The sequence below is a fragment of the Anopheles coustani genome, chromosome 2 (genome assembly GCF_943734705.1).
Source record: "Anopheles coustani chromosome 2, idAnoCousDA_361_x.2, whole genome shotgun sequence".
NCBI lineage: Eukaryota > Metazoa > Arthropoda > Insecta > Diptera > Culicidae > Anopheles > Anopheles coustani.
Window position 1 is genome coordinate 44,238,081 of NC_071289.1, and position 17,745 is coordinate 44,255,825.

General features: G+C 42.6%; 3 protein-coding genes across 4 annotated transcripts in view; all 3 read left to right on the top strand.

Annotated features, from left to right (window-relative positions):
• Positions 1 to 12,866, top strand: part of LOC131263517 (insulin gene enhancer protein isl-1) — a 37,718-nt gene extending 24,852 nt beyond the window's left edge. The window contains exons 2-8 of the mRNA XM_058265726.1: positions 1,142 to 1,331; positions 1,447 to 1,577; positions 1,642 to 1,854; positions 7,983 to 8,103; positions 10,365 to 10,527; positions 10,601 to 10,813; positions 12,660 to 12,866. Coding sequence (XP_058121709.1) covers positions 1,142 to 1,331; positions 1,447 to 1,577; positions 1,642 to 1,854; positions 7,983 to 8,103; positions 10,365 to 10,527; positions 10,601 to 10,813; positions 12,660 to 12,866 — 1,238 coding nt within the window. The remainder of the gene's footprint in view (positions 1 to 1,141; positions 1,332 to 1,446; positions 1,578 to 1,641; positions 1,855 to 7,982; positions 8,104 to 10,364; positions 10,528 to 10,600; positions 10,814 to 12,659) is intronic.
• A 1,720-nt stretch (positions 12,867 to 14,586) lies between these two features.
• LOC131263209 (mitochondrial import inner membrane translocase subunit Tim23) lies at positions 14,587 to 15,756 on the top strand. The gene is made up of 3 exons (XM_058265376.1): positions 14,587 to 14,723; positions 14,814 to 15,063; positions 15,125 to 15,756. Exons 1-3 carry the CDS (start codon positions 14,669 to 14,671, stop codon positions 15,414 to 15,416), a joined length of 597 nt encoding a protein of 198 aa, XP_058121359.1. The 5' UTR covers positions 14,587 to 14,668; the 3' UTR covers positions 15,417 to 15,756.
• A 534-nt stretch (positions 15,757 to 16,290) lies between these two features.
• On the top strand, positions 16,291 to 17,690 carry LOC131263466 (uncharacterized). 2 transcript variants are annotated; one of them, XM_058265667.1, is made up of 3 exons: positions 16,291 to 16,319; positions 16,409 to 16,788; positions 16,866 to 17,690. In XM_058265667.1, the coding sequence occupies exons 2-3, from the start codon at positions 16,460 to 16,462 to the stop codon at positions 17,293 to 17,295; spliced, it is 759 nt and encodes a 252-aa protein (XP_058121650.1). In that variant the 5' UTR covers positions 16,291 to 16,319; positions 16,409 to 16,459; the 3' UTR covers positions 17,296 to 17,690. The 2 variants fall into 2 exon arrangements, with proteins under 2 accessions (XP_058121650.1, XP_058121649.1); XM_058265666.1 differs by lacking the exon at positions 16,291 to 16,319 and having other exon boundaries at positions 16,326 to 16,788.
• Positions 17,691 to 17,745: the final 55 nt, after the last annotated feature.

Below are 17,745 nucleotides of genomic sequence, written 5' to 3' on the forward strand. Positions count from 1 at the left end.
GTGCTGTTTTTCTTGCTCGCCTTGTTCTTTATTATTATTGCCCTGCACAAACTTCACCGCACCACCGGAACCTTCCGCGACGCCCGCTCCCGTGCGTACTTCATGCTTCGGGGGCGAAATTAAATCTGCTTCTCTGAATGATGTGCGTGGAGGGAAAAAAAGGCCTGCGCTGTGCGGCGATTTTACACAAAAAGCCCAAACATTGTCCTTGTAATGTAACGCTTGAGTCTTTAATGATTGACTCGAGCTCAGTTTGGTTTGCGGAAAGATGAGTTCATTTTCGTTGCACGCTTGAAAGGATGAAAAATCCGGCAGAATGTTTGTTTGAAACCTCCCTTCGGGGTTATCTGTTTTGCTCAAATATAGTACCTATCGTGTAACATGTTGTTCCCTCTACTGATAATCGATAAAATATTCTAAAATGTTTTGCAGTCAGTTTTCTAGGAAGTCAGCTATTGACATGTCAACATTTAAATCCCTCCAATATAATACAAATCTTTTAAACTTTATTTAAATATGTTTTTAGTCTGTTTTCGACAAATGAATTTCATTTTCACATTTAGGAGTGTGATGTTCACATGAAATAAACTTTCAATCCAGTATATTTCCATTAGATCTTAATGATGTAATAATGGTTTTCTTTGATCCACCTCAATGACTGGCAGTATTTAGGTATTTAAGATTAAAGGGAAAAGCAAACTTATTCAGAACTAGGAAAGTTGATAAAAATATATGTTGAATTTTACAGTTTTCACAGCCTATTTATTCAAGTTTAAATTACCTATGAACAAGTTTATTTTTATGTTCTTTACCATTTTATATATTTTCTTTTGTCAGAAATTTCCAATTAAAGTAGAACTCTCCTTCTATAGAAAGACTTTATTGAACATAGAAAAGCTAGTATATTTTACTTCTTTGAGAAAGGAAGATTATTTTGTAGAACATGTTATTTAAAACGAATGTTGACTTTTTTTAATACTAGTTCCGTTATTATTGAAAAAGTTCAACTTTCTAATAATTGCTTTCCTTTATGGATACAAATTTTCTTTAGACACGAACAAACACGGAATTGAATAACAATCTTTTCACTTTGTTCTAAATTGTACTAAAATTATACCTATGTTTCTCTTCCTTCCATCAGAAAAAGAGCGCCTTTCGCTGTGTGTCGGATGCGGAGGCCAAATTCACGACCAGTACATCCTGCGTGTCGCACCGGACCTCGAGTGGCACGCCGCCTGCCTCAAGTGCCAGGAATGCCGGCAGTTCCTGGACGAAAGCTGTACCTGTTTCGTGCGGGACGGCAAAACCTACTGCAAGCGGGACTACGTTAGGTAAGGAACGCTTGCACCAGAGCCGGATCCGGAACCCCCGGGGGTGGTTCCTTCTTCTGCTAGACTTTTCGTAACGATCCGGCCGATGGTTTGACCGTTTGATTCAACTTCGCAGATTATTCGGTACCAAATGTGATAAGTGTGGGAGCTCCTTCAGCAAAAACGACTTTGTGATGCGCGCCAAAACGAAAATCTACCACATAGAATGCTTCCGCTGTTCGGCGTGCGCCCGCCAGCTAATACCGGGTATGTAACAGTACGCGTTGGCCAGCTTTTGGGGTTCTTTAACACGCAGTTGTTCCGGTTGCAGGTGATGAGTTTGCCCTCCGAGACGGTGGTTCGCTCTATTGCAAGGAAGATCATGACCATCTGGAGAAGACCACCCAAAACGGCCTCATCGCGGGCGTGGAGCCGAACAACAACATCAGCGGCAACGCCAACAACAACAATATCAGCAGCACCAACAACAACAACAATAGCCTAAGCAATAACAACCACTCGAGTGAGCTAGGATCGATGTCAGGTGAGTTAGATCTCTTGGTTCCCGTTCTTTCTATCTGTTCGCCCAATTTTAAATTCCGAAAACCATCGGAAAATGATGAAGAGGACACTTCATAAACGAAGCGGCACTGATTGTAAGGTGACTGATTTTCGGAACATTCTGTACATCATGCTGTAAATTGTTATCACACGGCACTGATTGTTCCCTTGCGTGGGCTCCTCATTACTCACAGAACCGGGCCAGATAATCAATCCCTTATCTTTGCAAACAACTGTAGCCCGTCGTCGGTCGCGAGTACCGCGAGTATGTTCCGGCCCCGGGCCGCCCTAATGTGACACGATGCGCACTTGTCGGGCCGGGGCGGGGGGTTTGCGTCAGGTGTCTGCCACACGATAAAGCAGCATAAAGAAATGCCGCCCAATCCGCCCGCATCGTCTCCGGCCGGCATCGGCATCGGCATCTGGTCAAGTGCTTCGCGGGCAAATATTGTCTCCGGACTTTCCGGACTTCGGGCCATCGGCGCAAAAGGGTTCGCCCACATGGAAACGCACACCGACGCACCGACGACTACATCGTGCAGCTTCGCGCCCGGCTCGATCCGGTACCGATCACTGCCTCCAGCCTTCCTCCTACCTCCCTCGGGCAGATGCCGCAAAATGTCCGGTTTCGGTATTTATTTTGCCCGTGTTTCTTCGCCTTGCGTCGCCGCGCGTTCCCCTTCGGCTTCGCCGTCCGTCCCGTGGTCCGGTCTCGGTCGGTCGGCTTGTACCCACTTATGTTCGGTTGTGTAAATACTCCAGACACACGGTCTACATAGGACAAACTTGTCGCCGGCCGTTGTTCGGACCCTTGTTCGCGGGGAAGGGGCCGACAGGTAGGGGGCTCACTTTTCGGTTGCCTTTTGATGATAATAGTGGCGCAAAACATCAAAGCGGATTTTCCTTCTCTCCTTTCGCTGCCAGCTCCACATCCGTTCGAACGTGCGTGGCATTAGTTTCTACTGTTATTCTATCTTCGGGTTGTTGTTTTCTTTTTTTTTGTTTTCTTGTGCAAGTCTCTTATCAGTCGTAGTTTTCGCCATGCGCCACATCCGGAGCCGGCTGGTTGCGGTTCCGGTAGGAGAGAGTTCGCAAATACCGACGCCATTTGCCTGCAGGTTGCTATCGCGCAGTTCCCCGGACTGCTCGAAATTTCTAGGAAAATCAGTCAACAGCGCGATTGAAATCTTCTCCTCCACCATCGTTTGTGTTTCGTTTTGGCACAGTTTACATTTGATGCAGAGTCGTATCTAATTTGCTGCGAGAAAGTGTTTTTCTTTTGATTCGTTATCAATATCATTGATAATGTCATACTAAATAAAAGTAATCAAAAATGAAACGCATGAAGGAGAAAATGCTCCAAGATGCGCCGGGGAGGATAAAAATCATTTGGCGTTAGACAAATCGTGTAATTTGCAGATGAATATGATTTTTTACCGTTTCTCTCGTAGGTTTGTGAGTAAGTGAAAAAAACTAGAAAATACCATTTGGATCAGAAAATTTTAACTAGTAACTGATAGTAAAACTACATTTTAAATCATATGAGGCAAAATACTCTTGCTGTTAAAATGTAAATAATGAGGCAACAACCAAAAACCACCAATCGCATATTCTGTCTGCCATGCATCTTAACACATTTGAAATGATTTTAATTTTAACTCGAATAAAAACTCGAATTAAAACATTAGCTAAAACGAAATAAATATCAGTTGGGATACTTTTCTACATGATAGTACTAAACAAATTTCGCCTTAGAAGCAAAACAAATAACAAATAGTAATAGTTTCATTTTTTTTAAACTCTTTTGGATGCAACTGGTTTATTTGAAAGATCGGTTTTAGGTTGGATTATGTTTGTTTTCCAGTTAGTTTTGTTGATAAAAAGAGATGTTGAACTATGCATGTTTCAAATGAGGTGCATGTTTTCCTATAACAATTTCTCCCTGTCTGTTTTCAAGAATTTGTAAAAAGTCGTTGAAAACTAACATCAGAATGGGATTATTTATTTTTCTTTTCTTTTTTGTTTTTTTTTACCAATATTCTTTGTTTTCTGAGATTAATTAGGAGGTAATCAAAATACCAACATTTGGGATTGTAGAAACTTATTTAGATAATTGTACACACCAAAATGTTGATCTTATTTAGGGGAAAAGAAATCTAAGAACAAATTTGCCACAAAATCTTCATTCCTTGCGTGGCAATTTAGCTAAAAATAGTGATTTATTTTATTATACTTTTATTTTTATACTTTCATTTGTTAACTCTACTGGTACGTCATTCCCGGAATTTCTCCACAATTGATATGAAATTTCCAAATTAATTCGACCAATACCTACTTGCACACCGAGTACACTCATTTCCTTACTTCGCTTGTTAGTGGTTCCAGTTTTTCCTGCAGCAATTTTCATGCCACGGCCGCGGCAGGAAAACTACCTCCCCGAAGCCTTTGAGAGCGCGCAGCCCCGTGTCGGCTTTTTTCTCCCGTTTGGGCTCACAAAGGAATGCCGATCTTGTGGGGAGCATCGTAAGACAAGCGCGAGTAACCAAATGCGGGGTGTACCGATTTTGGTCCAATTTGATGCCTACGTACTTCCCCTTTTCGTTGCTTCTTCGGTGCGGCCATCGCAGGCTGGTGGCTTCTGAAGGCCTCCCGCCGTTCCATTCTTGAACCCTCCCTTTGGCCCCGGATCAGCCCACTAAATCGCCTTTGGGCCGACACGGGTCCACCAGCAGCCGGGTATCTTTCTGCCGCACCGCCGATAATTGTGTGCTCACCGAAGTGTACTTAGCATCGGCTAGAAATGTCGGTGAAAATGCGTTCCCTGTTCAGACCCTCCGTTCCGGCCCCCCGGTCCTGCTCGTTTTCTTCCAGTGCCCGTGGTCGTCCATTTGTGGCTCGAGTTTCCGATTGCGGTTCGATTTCCCCGCCCGTAATTAGACGTGTATTGATAATTATCGATCGTAGGCGATCGCGAATCGCCCCCACGCCGAGCCCAACTCACCACTCGATTTCGGCATTCGATTGTTTTCGGGATGTTGCTTTACATTCGCCGTGGGGTTCCTCCAGGCTCCAAACCTTCCCACATCCCGGGCCCAGCGTTGTGCTCGTGGGTGATTTCACCCCGTTTCACACACACACAAAACACACACCGAATAATTGACTCACCCAACCGTGTACTAGCGGCCGGTCTATTCCTCATATTGTTGTTGTTTTCATGTGCTGTTTCTCCTCCGTTCCCCCTTTCCACCGAACCATCTTTCTACAACGGCGGCGGCGTGATCTAGCGGAGCCCGTGGGGCGGCAAATCAATAAAACACGAGAAATCACAATAATAGATGTAATCGCGCTGTACCGCGAACGGGAGGAACAGCGAACGGGTTGGGAAGGATACGAAGGGATCGCCTTGTGCGGTGTGACCCGCCCGTTTCTGATGTTCACGATGATGATGATGATGATGATGATGATGATGTACCAACGAAAAGAAAACACACGCCGGTACATCATCCCCGCCAGCGCCAAATTGAATCCCGATGGGAACGCACAATTGATGATCGTTTTCAAGATTCAAGTAAAAACAAAGCGAAAGAAGACGCTCGCTGTGGCGGAGAGATACACGAATGAAATTCGTGTGAACTGAACGGTGACACGAATTCAATCAATTCGAATCGTGGGCCACACCAACCACACGACTGGGGAAACGGTACGGTTCTTGGGGATGCTTCAGTTCGCCGGAGTCAGAATGGACGGATCGTTTCTGGGCGTCGAAAAGGGAGAGATTTGCAAGCAATCGAGAGGACTGATTTGATGATAACAAAAATAGGCTGTAATTAAAGTCGTTTAACATATTGGTATATTGGTATCGAGTTTGTCTCGCAAGCGGAACAGAAATTGCACCAGAACACTGAAACAATAATGTAACAACTTTGAAATTGATTGCAACGTAATTGGAATCAAAATCTCTCAAAATCAAAATCGGCTGGATCAATCTTGATGACGTCTTCGTATGATTTGTTCCTTTTTACCCAAGAAAGGTTTACAAAAAAAGAGAATTTGAAAATTCCCAGGGAAAAGCCGGAAAATGGGAAAATTCAGTAAAACGGCTTTTTCCATATAAAAAAAAACTATTTACTTTCTCTAACGAAAATGGTTGGACTTATCCCAACAAAGTCTTCTGATGATTTGTTTTTTTTGGCCCAATAAAAACAATACAAGTTAGAAAAATCCTTAAGAAAAGCCAGAAACCCAGAAAACTCGAAAAATTCTTTTTTCCATAAAAAAATTGAAACTTATAAAAATGAGTGTTTGTTTGTTTTTAACGCCAAAACTCAAAATCGGCTGAGCCAATCATGACGATATTATTTGATTATTTGTTAGTTTTTATTCAGGTTTAAAAAAAGACAACTTTAATATTGTCTAAGGAAAAGCCGGAAAATGGAAAGATTTGTGAAAATTGCATTTTCCATACAATCAAATCAAATATACGATGTATAATTTAAACTAAGAAAACCGCTTGGCCAATTTTAAAGGCTTCTTACCCATACCGATTACAATTGTGACAAATAATGAGTCCGAATTCACGGATCATCTAATAATTTCATCTCGGATAATCAACAAGCGATCGCTTAGATCACGTATATTTGGATCTGGTAGACGTAGAATGTATTTTGTTGAGTGACAGAAAGAGCTTTCTTGCTAAACACATATGAATTTTGAGTATTTAAGTTCAGGGAAATCTATCAAACAAGTTTGCAAGTACGTCGCCTGATGGGATATGGCGTTTTTTGGCATTGAAGGAGAGGACTAAAGTGTCTATACTTAATAGAAAGATTATTTCGATGAAGCCATAAAAAGTCCCATTGATTGTGAGATACGTATAAAAATGACATCGCCGAAGATGTTTCACATCGCTTTTGAAAAGGAAATTTTGAACAAAAAAATGGAAAAACTGGAATTTTAAAACATTCTTTGGATTTGTCGGATATGTCGCGACTTAAAGATAGATCTGTTATTGTTATGTGTCGACATCTTCATGCACCGAATCTATAAAGCCCCCCTTGAGTTTCAATACTTTGTTATTCCAATATTAGCGTATTGTTAATATGGGACGAGGCGAAGTTCGTTGGGTCAGCTTGTAAATCTATATTTTTACCAGTTTCTTACCGATTAATTCTTACACTATGGTTTGTTGGAAATGGTTTAATCAGAGGATATTTTGACCCTCCGTTTTGTCATTTTTTTACCATTTGGCATAAAAGTTGCCCTCAATGCTGTTCGATATTTACGTGATGTGTTTGATTTCATCCTTTCGTGCCGTAAAATCGGAATGTGATAGAGAAATAAGTACAACATGATAAAACTTCGTTTTGTGATATCGTGATCTGAACAGCGAGTATTACACTCAACGATATGCTATTGGTGATCATGAGGTGCCTTGTGACATATAAAGATTTTTTTTATTTTATTCCCTCAAGTTTGGTCGATCAATCCTACATAAAATGTTTTAAACTAGCCTGCAAATTCAAATACCCTTTCAAAATGTTATTTGTATGTCTTAAGTAGTGATTCCCAAATTGAAAGATCATTAGAATTCGAGTAACTCAAGAATTTTATACAATTTTAGTCCAACTTTTGCCCATCATCCGTCGGAAAAAATACCATTCTGTTCTACGCTAAACTTCACAAATAAATAGAAACGAATCTTTCAAATTATCTTTGCAAGTCCAAGTGTATTCGTTGACAAAGCAGTTATTTGATATATTGAGGTCTGGACAAATGATGTAATGTTCTATTGAATATTAAACCTGCAGGATTTACATTGTTACCTTCCTTAACTCAAACATTATAATTTTTCAAAGAACACTAGTGATTGTTGAGCAAACTCAGCCTAGATTAACTGTATAATTCGCAATCTGCCCTTACTGTCGGTAATAGTTTTACTTAAACTAAGTTGGTTACCTATAGAGGCGAACTATTCGAGACGCTGTTCTAGCGGACTCGTTTCTATTGCGACCCCGTGACCAAGCCACACCATCTTACCACATTCGAGGCAATGACCACCGCTGACCACTTTCTTTACCACTCCTTCAACCATCTCTTCATTTCAATTTGCAGATTCGGGCAGCGAATCGGGATCTCATAAAAGTTTGCGAGGCAAAGGACCCACCGGACCATCGGACGGCAAGCCGACGCGGGTGCGGACGGTGCTGAACGAGAAACAGCTTCACACGCTTCGGTATGTATACAACACAAGCCAAAAACCAAACTTCCCCCATCACCCCACCATTCGCCCCCTAAACCGACCGACATAAATCTTGAACGATCTCTTTCTCTCTCTTTCGTTGGTCCAATTGGAATCTCCACCTTCCCTCGCTTAGTGGGTACTCGTCCCACCCCGTTGCTTATGTTGGGGTTGCTTTTTTCGGTTGTGAACGTTTATGTCGCTGCGCCCATTACCAAAAGCGCGATCATTTATCGCAATGGTGCGAAACAGTTGGATGGATCGGAAAAATGAAAAAGGTCGATCGGAAGCAGTTGAATCGATGCAAACCCGCGCTGCTCGTTACCGAAAATTGTGATAAGTGCTTAGGGCTCATTTCGGTGAAATGTGATACTTTCCACGGACACATCGAACTGCCCCACCACTGGCATCGCTGCTTTCGGCAGATAGTATTCGAGTGCCGGGTGGCCGTGCGCTAGGGAAAGGAGGCTGGATGATGGATGATAATGATGCGGCCGGAATCATTACGCCCGTAATCGGTGATCGTTCCGGCGCAGCTTCAAAATGGTCCAATTTGTACCGGTTAGGATTTATGATACGATTTGCGGCAGAAAGCAAATGGATTCCGCGCACAAGCGCTGCTCGCGCTCGGTGTGAATGTGAAACTGATCAGTCCGAACCGTACTGCAATTATATGCGATGGCACTATAAAGCAAATGTGCAAGCGAACGGATGTAAATCGCCCAAATGGGGTGCCGTTTTGAGCTATTTTCAAATCGAACGAGCATGATACAGTATTTACGAATTATCATTCATTGGGTTCAGTTTGATAAGCAATTTTATGAAAATATCTCCTTCCTTTTATGAACTGCATTCGATTAGGTTTTGACAAGCTTTTTCCAAAGAAATGATCGCCTCGCCGAAACGATCAGTATGCAAGGTTTCATATTTACTCTTCGGGTTCACTTTTCAAACACTCAAATTATCATCGCGGAATTTGGGTATCGCTTTTAAAACGTTTGGAAACAGTTTGATGTACTGAAAAAGTGTATTTTGTAAATTTGTATGTCTTTCATAATTTTACAAATCGCTGAAATTATTGGACTTCGATGGCCATTCACAGCATTGAAGATGGTTGTTCTTTAAAACCAAAAACTATTGTAATATTTGACGCTCTATTCTATAAGCAACCTTTTATTATATGCCAAGTCACTATATACACAAACAATACAAGAATGCACTAATTTGCGAAACAGGGGCCGTCCTCATGTTGTAGAAGATTAAAATATGTTCTCGCTACAAAAGGTCCGTAAATGTTTTCTACGCTTTCCTGATATTTTTCGACACGACTTGTGCCTCCGTATCGTGAGAAGGCTGACTTCATTGCTTTGTGATTGTGAAGGTAAATAGTCCAGTGAAAGGCTTTAACATAAATGGATTAGAGAAACTTATTTCATAAAAATGTGATAAAAAAAGATACACTAACGTAACCTTACGGCAACTCTTGATACTATTACAATTCATTAGCCAATGATTGTTGGCGACGTTATTCAACGACCAATGTAACTTCAAACGTGTCCTGTATTGGAACAAGAAAAACCTGATGGTCGTGTGGCCTCTATGGCTAAGAAAGCATAGCAAAAATGTTGCCCTCGTCCAGGGCCTTTGTTGTGAGACAGTCGAGAGAAATTACTTGTGCAAATACAAACATCAATTTTACACAAGCCTAGTCTGCAGTAGTCGCGACATTAATCTGCATGGCATCCTTCGGCCGAGCGCGCCTCGCGTTGTCTCCAGACCCACTTGAGACACTAGCGCCGCTAGCCACTTGACCACGCAAGCAAGACACCCCCTCCGGAACCGTTTCAAGCCGTTTCCTCCCCCTGCCTGGGTGGAAGGGTCTGTGAATTGCCTCTAATTAGAAGTGCATACGAATGCAAGCAACAACACAACCGGCGGGCGTCCGGCGGTGCCCATTATTAATATTGATTGCTCAGCGAAATACAAATTGTACAAATTATTACCATAATGCAGTGCTGGATGAGGACGTCGGTAGGGCGCACGCGAGTTGCACTTGCGCACGCGGTCCTGTTCGGCGAAGATTGTTTGCCCATAGTTTCGGTGCGGAAACTCGACGGGCAGAAGTGACCGATCGGGGCACCAAAGTTGTAGTGCATTTTATTATGCACTAGCACGACGTACCAACCTATTAAATCCAGCTCTTGCGCCCAGTACCGAGTCACACTCTAAACAAGCTCCTTCTGGTCTCTTTGCAGCACCTGCTACAACGCAAACCCTCGGCCGGACGCACTGATGAAGGAGCAGCTGGTCGAGATGACCGGGTTGTCGCCGCGAGTCATACGGGTCTGGTTCCAGAACAAGCGCTGCAAGGACAAGAAGAAAACGATACAGATGAAGCTGCAGATGCAACAGGAGAAGGTAAGTGGTCACTCGTCGCCCGCTCCAGCGAAGCGTTCAATTCGGTCGTCTAAATTCGGGATTCTCACTCCAGGAAGGACGAAAGCTCGGCTACGGTATGCAGGGCATTCCGATGGTGGCCAGCTCGCCTGTCCGGCACGACTCACCGCTCAACCTGCACGGCCTGGAGGTGACCGCCTACCAACCGCCGTGGAAAGCGCTATCCGACTTTGCCCTCCATTCCGACCTGGACAGCAACGGTGCGATCAACACGCACGCACCCGCGTTCCAGCATCTAGTCAATCAGGTAGGTAACGGGAGGGGCAACGCGTAATCCAGCAGATCAGAAACACATAAAAAAGTATAGTTCATAGAACCATATAAACATCACTCCATGTCATTGTGAAGTTACCTGACAAGTTAGTCCATGTTTCGAAAGATGTTTGTTCAAATCTGGCGAAAATCCTTTATGATATCATGTAAACCAAACTATTTTTGCTTCTTTGGATCATTTACACGTTTGGCAATACGTGCTTCCACGTGGATAAAACCCTTATTAATTCTCTTTTAAAACTAATTCAAAGGCCATTTTTATTATTCAAAAATTGCAAGATAAATGTTAATCATTTCAATCCATCAAAGAATCTATTTGGTTGGTTCTCCCAAAAATTTTAATCCATCGAACAAGTGAAAAATTGTTCTAAAACATACGGCAACGATACACATTCGTCATTATGTATGCTTTTTTCTCAAAATCTATAAAATAAAAATATTTAATTTAATATTGAAGAAATCAATTTAATACGTTGAGTACCACGTCACCCAAAAGTGGGTGACTGCAGCAACTAGTTCTAAAAAGTTTGTGACCGATCAATAAATGAAAATGCTACATAAAAATTATAGTAATATATTAAATCAATACTTTGAGAAGCTAACTTTTTGCTTAGCCTTCAAAAAACGTTGGTTTAATAAATGTTATAAATACATTATATTAAAAAATACTGTACTAAAAAATTGTGCTAAAAACGCTAGGCAGTCAACGTGTTAATAAATGTTATAAACAAATTTTATTGAAAAAGATTGTACTAAAAAAGTGCACTAGGCAGTCAACGTATTAAACTATTTCAGAACAATTATAGAAAAAAGAACTTCCGGGATCCTCTAAGCCAGGGGTCTCCAAACGAGATCCCTCCGGCCCGCGAGACCCTCTCCTGCTTGGGTAAATGTGGCCTAACGCTACGGTTATTCCACCCAATGCCGCCCGCGTTAAAAAAAGTTTGGAGCTAACCAAACTAACCTACAACGGCAGTTCCACAGTTCCGCTCTCCGAATCCTTCTAAATGCCTTTACGAACGTCCTCATAAATTATAAAAATGATTGCAACAACCGACGGCGGGATTTCAGTATGGGACTGAAATTTTCTCGGGAGGATTTCTGGAAAAAAGAAAGAACACCACCGGGGACGGCGGATTGGAGCAAATGGAGTGTGGATTGATGCAAAATGGAGGATTTGTTGGTCGGCTTGAACAAACGCCGTCCGGCAACCGAATCGCGACTGCTTTTAGTTGTTCCTTTCTCTCCCTGTGTTCCGTTTTCTTCCATCGTTGCTTTGTTTCGTTGCTCCTTGCTCCGTACTTTGTCGTTCGTTAATCCGTAGATTAAACCGAGCCGCGCGAGTCGTCCCGTGGCACAAAAAAGGCACAAGGATGGCCTCATCACCATCCGTTTCAATCCAAAGGGAGCGAAAGGGAACTGGAACCCGCGAGGTTGCGTCGCAAAACGGGGTGGGGAAAAACGGCGCGAAACCGATTCTGCATACCACGGCCATAACAATCCATGAAATATGCACCAATTCATGGGCGCGTTGCGGGATCACCGTTTTCTTGTGAGCTTGTTTGGATTCACTTCTGTTTCTTTGTTCAGTTCAAGTTGCGCGTTACTTGCCATGAGACTGGCTGCGGAGCCGATATTTAAATTTATGTTTAAATAAGATCTACTTTCTTGCGTGTTGGATTTGGGTATTTTGGAGAAAGAATTTACTTAACAGAATTACTTAACAAAATGTTGCGAGATATTGGTGTTATATCTTGCAGAAAAGATTTCCAACAGAGCGCTAACGAGGACCCACTTTTTCGTTTTGTTTCATTCCACAGATGCATGGCTATGACGTAGGCAATGGCGGCGGAGCAGGTGGTGGTCCAGGTGGTAGCCCCGGTGGCATGCCGCCGATGCCGGGCCAGGGAGGACAGGGACCACCTCTAGGCTCGCACATGGATCTCAGCGGGCACCACCATCCGGACAGCACGGACTCTTACGTCACCTATCTCGAAAGCGACGACAGTATGCAGGGAAGCCCATAAGACCGGCACAACGTCGGTGCAGTTGGCGCACTTCCGGTGGAATGATCGAACACCATCCGGTTGCTTTTGCGGCAAGGACAAAAAAGGAACACAATCAACCGCAATTGTGTTGCGCACCAGGGAATGATATTTTAAAGCTGGACCGGAAAACCTCCTACGAAGCAAACGCGAGGTTGGCCCCCGGGGACTCTTACCTTTAATTATAACTAGCCAAATGAGAAGCAACACGATCCTCGGTCCATTAGATCCTCTCGGATCTGTTGGCATATTGGTCCTTGGTTTTCGTTCTTCGAGGTTTAAGTAGTCGGCTGGCATTTTATAAACTTTATTTAACAAACTTTTCGCGGGTCTATGGTGAACATGAAGAAGGAACGCTAGACAACGGGACTGGAATTAAATTAATGTTAGCTCTTAACATCGGTTTACTGAAGGATTGAGCTATACCGGAGGAGGAGATAGAAAACTAAAAGTGCAGGAATTTTGTAAATAATGTAACATAGTACATTTAGTGAACGTCCACCCGACACAATCTCTCACTCGCTCACTCACCATCATGTACACAAGCATTTATGAGGGCACATTGCGTCGACTTGAACCATGCAAAATTAAAGAGAGATGAACCAGCACCCCCGGAGTTGCGTTAGCATAAGAATGATGGTCAAACAAATAGCGCATGATTATTCTGCCAAACAGCAGAAGAACAAAGCACAGGTGCAAACTGAAGACGTTGGACAAATTTCGAGTGGTATAAAAGCAGACAAGCGAAGTTGAAGAAATAGGTAGACCTTTTAGATCAATACACCACCATTTCTCACACCAACCAACACACAATCCATCCCGGATTGCGGAGGAGTAGAACTGAATGCGTGCATGTTTGAATGAGGCGTAATGTGGGTGAATGTGGCTGAGTGAACGGGAGACACGCTGGAGTAGGGTTGACGATAAGTTTAAATCATCTGATCATATTTGAATTATCGATATTTAAAGAAAAAAGTGAAAGATACATATAAAAAACGATAATAAAACAAATTAAAACAAAACGTTAAAAAGTGTTTTTTCCCTGAAATGTTGTTATTCACATTGCATGGATAAATTAAATCCAAAATAGTGGCAGTGTAGTGTTATAAGCTACGTACTTGGGCTAGCATAAATCATTGTGGACCATACGATTTGAGACTTCACGTCTGGACCTGCGTTTTACTACATCAAAACAGAAAGATGGGATTTCATTTTTCTCTTTTACCTCTATTCAAATGTATTGAGACATATTTTCCAACAGCAGGCTCGAAAGTGAAGTACCTTCCGATGTTTTTGAATTTTGAATTTGAAAAAATTTGAAAAAAAAATTTGAAAAAATAAAACATATCCACATCAGAGGGCGCTAGGTTGGACCACCAGAGAACGCTGCAGACAAAGTGGCCTATGCTAGCGCCCTCTCGTGAGCCATCTGGGAAGCAAAGCTATCAAATGGGAATCAATCCTTTCGAATTCGTCAAGTCGAAACTTTCAATACTGCCACCACTATGATAGTGTCAGAATCGAATCAAATCAAGTCCCAAACAAATCAAATCTGATTCGAATTCTAATCGAATCCAAATCTTTAGAATCCGTCAAGTGGGATCCAAATCTTTAGAATCCGTCAAATGGGATTCGAATCTTTAGAATCCGTCTAGGGATCGAATATTCGAATCTTCCGAATCCCGATTCTGCCAACACTAACCATAACAAGACTTCACGAGTTGCACATTTTAAAGAAATCTTGCAGCTTTCTGTATTTCCCTATTATTCGCGCAAAATACACGATGAGTGACGACTTCCTCAGTAAACCGCTTTCCTTTGGGAATCCGAATTCTTCTGGTACGTACATAAAAACGGAATTCAATACGAATTACGCAACCTTCTCCCATTGCTGCAAGGTACATCATTTCTATTCATACTTTCCCGTAGGAATCACAGCGAGCCCACAGTTGCAGCCTTTATCACCATATTTGAACTATGACTCCCGTTACCTGCAGGCACAGCCAGAGTTTATCTTCCCCGAGGGAGCCTCCAAGCAGCGAGGACGGTTCGAACTGGCCTTTTCACAGATCGGTTCGTCCGCAATGATCGGTGCGTGCATCGGCGGAATGGGCGGAATGTACAACGGAATCAATGCTACAAAACTAGCAAACCAAACTGGCAAACTGCGCCGAACACAGTATGTTTCTTGAATCCTCAATCGGTGAAAGGTTGTAATATTTTATTCCGACACTTTGCAGACTGTTGAATCATGTAATGAAACAAGGCGCAGCTACGGCAAACACGTTCGGCACGATAGCGGTCATGTACTCTGCTTTCGGTGTAGTGCTTCAGTATGCCCGTGGTGAGGACGATGATTTCAACACGATTGCCGCTGGCGGCGCGACCGGATTACTATATAAATCTACCGCTGGTTTGCGAAAGTGCGCGATCGGTGGCGGAATCGGTTTGGCGTTAACGTCGTTGTACGTACTGTGGAACGTAACTGGTGGTGGATCGAGAAAATTGAGCGATCTTAAATCGTATATGTAAACAAACTTGGGTAGCTCTAGGAATATTCGATAACTTGTGAAACCGACATATGTGCACGATTGACCTTTTTAACAACATCCCAACACATAGTGCGCTTAGTTAATTACCCAGTATAGTGGCATATATGTGATACAGAAACGAGGATTAATCTCAAGTTCATTGCCAGAGGTTCGTTTTCTGACACAAATTACAACTCAAAGTCCATTGTTCTAGGTATCTGTACCAGTACCACACGCTTGATGGAATGGCGGGGTACTAAAAATGTGGCGCTTTATTATAAGCTAATAAATACCTACGGTACGATGTAACCGATATAACAGGAAAACAATTGGATACTATGCGCCACTCCAAACATCCGAAAAATGAATTCGTTGAATAATGATTTTTTTGAGGAAGAAGTGGAATCTATCAGGTTGGCCATAATCAAATTATCTCAAATATTATAACAAACCGGCAAACTTACGGCTTAAGTTTTAAATGTAAAAGGCTGTCGCCCAAGCGTGTCCAACAACTAGTAACTTTCTATTGAATCGCCAATCTTATAATATTTAATTGGACCGTACATATCTTTATCTGAAACGATTTACAAATATTTGATGATTTTGGATTCAGTTGAATTTATTGTGTTTTCAAACGTTTCCTATTTCGTTTATGGGATTTTTGTGAAGATTTTCAACATAGTGGAAGCATGTTTGTAAGCACTTTTCAAACTAACTGTCACAGCAATGGCGGAGCAGAAAACAGCTTTGACCCGACCTGTCGTTAAATCGTTCTTGGTCTGTTGGATCACTTCTTTTTTTGCTTCTTCTTTCGTGTTGCTGTTTCAAAGCGCTTAGCGTCTAGTTCAATTAGTCGATGCAGAAGTGCGCAACAGGTGCGGAGTGAAGTGGATGCGCGGCCAGAGTAAGCTGGTGTTTTTGTTTGAACACACCCAGTTTTCACTTTCAACCCTAGACACCGTGGATTTAATGAATTAATTGTATTAATTGCAGCAGTGTGGATCACTTTTAATTCGCTTGCCCAAGAAGTACAGTCACAGTGCAATGAATCAGTATAGGAGTGAGAAGCAGCTCGCGTATCTGTATCCGCTTATCGCGACGTTATCGTTCATATGCTGCATATCAACGACGGTGGCATGGCAGCATTGGCGATATGTGCTGGATACCTGTATCGAGCGAAACTGCGGCTGCATTCTGCACGGGCGATCGACGGCCACCTACTTCACCGGAGGTCACGTAGCGTACTGCCACTGGGCGGCCTATGGACTGGTTCTGCCCATAATATTCTGCTTCATATTTGGAATTTTCCATGTGTCGCGGGTCTGTTTCAGTCGCCGTAGACGTTACCCTGGAACAGCAACCGTCCGGCAAAAGTATGCACGCAACAGACGCAATGATACACTGCACCAGTTAGTACAGTTTTGCTAATCGTTCTTAACCTTTCGCGCAGATCTGGAGACGTTATTATCATGACCACCAACAGCGAAGTTGAGGAAGAGGATATTAATCCTTACTACTGGATTCCAGCAAGCGTTATTGGCAGCTTGATGGCGGTGCTGACGCTGGTGCATGCAGCGATGTATTTGGACGGGTTTTTAGCTACCTGCAAGCAACAGCGGTACGAGCTCATCAAGTACATGCAGGCAAACGGCAGCCTGGTACCAATCATACAAAGTCGTATTTCCTGCTCGTCAGTGTTTGATTTTATGGACTTTTTGCATCTGGACGTCTCGTACGATAGACGCCGCGAAGGAAGAATTAATACCGCTGCAGCATTGATTATCGGAGTCACTTGCTCGTGGATCTGCATTGCACTGTGGGTTTGGACGGTAGTTATAAACGTTCAACGCGCACGTGCCAGTCAAAGACTACGTGTTTGAGAGGAGAACACAGAGACGACTAAAGAAAACAATTCCGTTCCATTTTTAATAGCCTTACATTTTAATGTTCCCAGCCAGCCATGTGCCTTTTGTAAATTGGGCAGCTACAAACGGTAGTATTAATATTGGGCAGCTACAAACGATAGTATTAGATTATGCATCACATGTAGCTTAGTTCTACATCACAAACCAATGCACAAAATACATTCCATTTACTTTTAAATAAAATTTTACCTCGTTGATACGTCCAATCTGCTCAAATGAAATGAACTTTACGCATATTTACGTGCGTACGTAAATATCTATGCATTTCATTTTAGGAGTTAATAAATACTTTTATCGAGCGTCACGATTAGTTATTAAAATTGAATAAAAATACCCCTAGGGGCCTTGATAGCAATTTAGTTTTTCGTATTATGACGATCCTCCGACCGGATTTGATTAGAATTT

Coding starts and splice junctions, on each gene's coding strand:
- LOC131263466 (XM_058265667.1), top strand. CDS start 16,460: ATGAATCAGTATAGGAGTGAGAAGCAGCTCGCGTATCTGTATCCGCTT. Junction 16,789..16,865: donor ACAGCAACCGTCCGGCAAAA/GTATGCACGCAA, acceptor CCTTTCGCGCAG/ATCTGGAGACGTTATTATCA.
- LOC131263209 (XM_058265376.1), top strand. CDS start 14,669: ATGAGTGACGACTTCCTCAGTAAACCGCTTTCCTTTGGGAATCCGAAT. Junction 14,724..14,813: donor TGGGAATCCGAATTCTTCTG/GTACGTACATAA, acceptor ACTTTCCCGTAG/GAATCACAGCGAGCCCACAG. Junction 15,064..15,124: donor GGCAAACTGCGCCGAACACA/GTATGTTTCTTG, acceptor GACACTTTGCAG/ACTGTTGAATCATGTAATGA.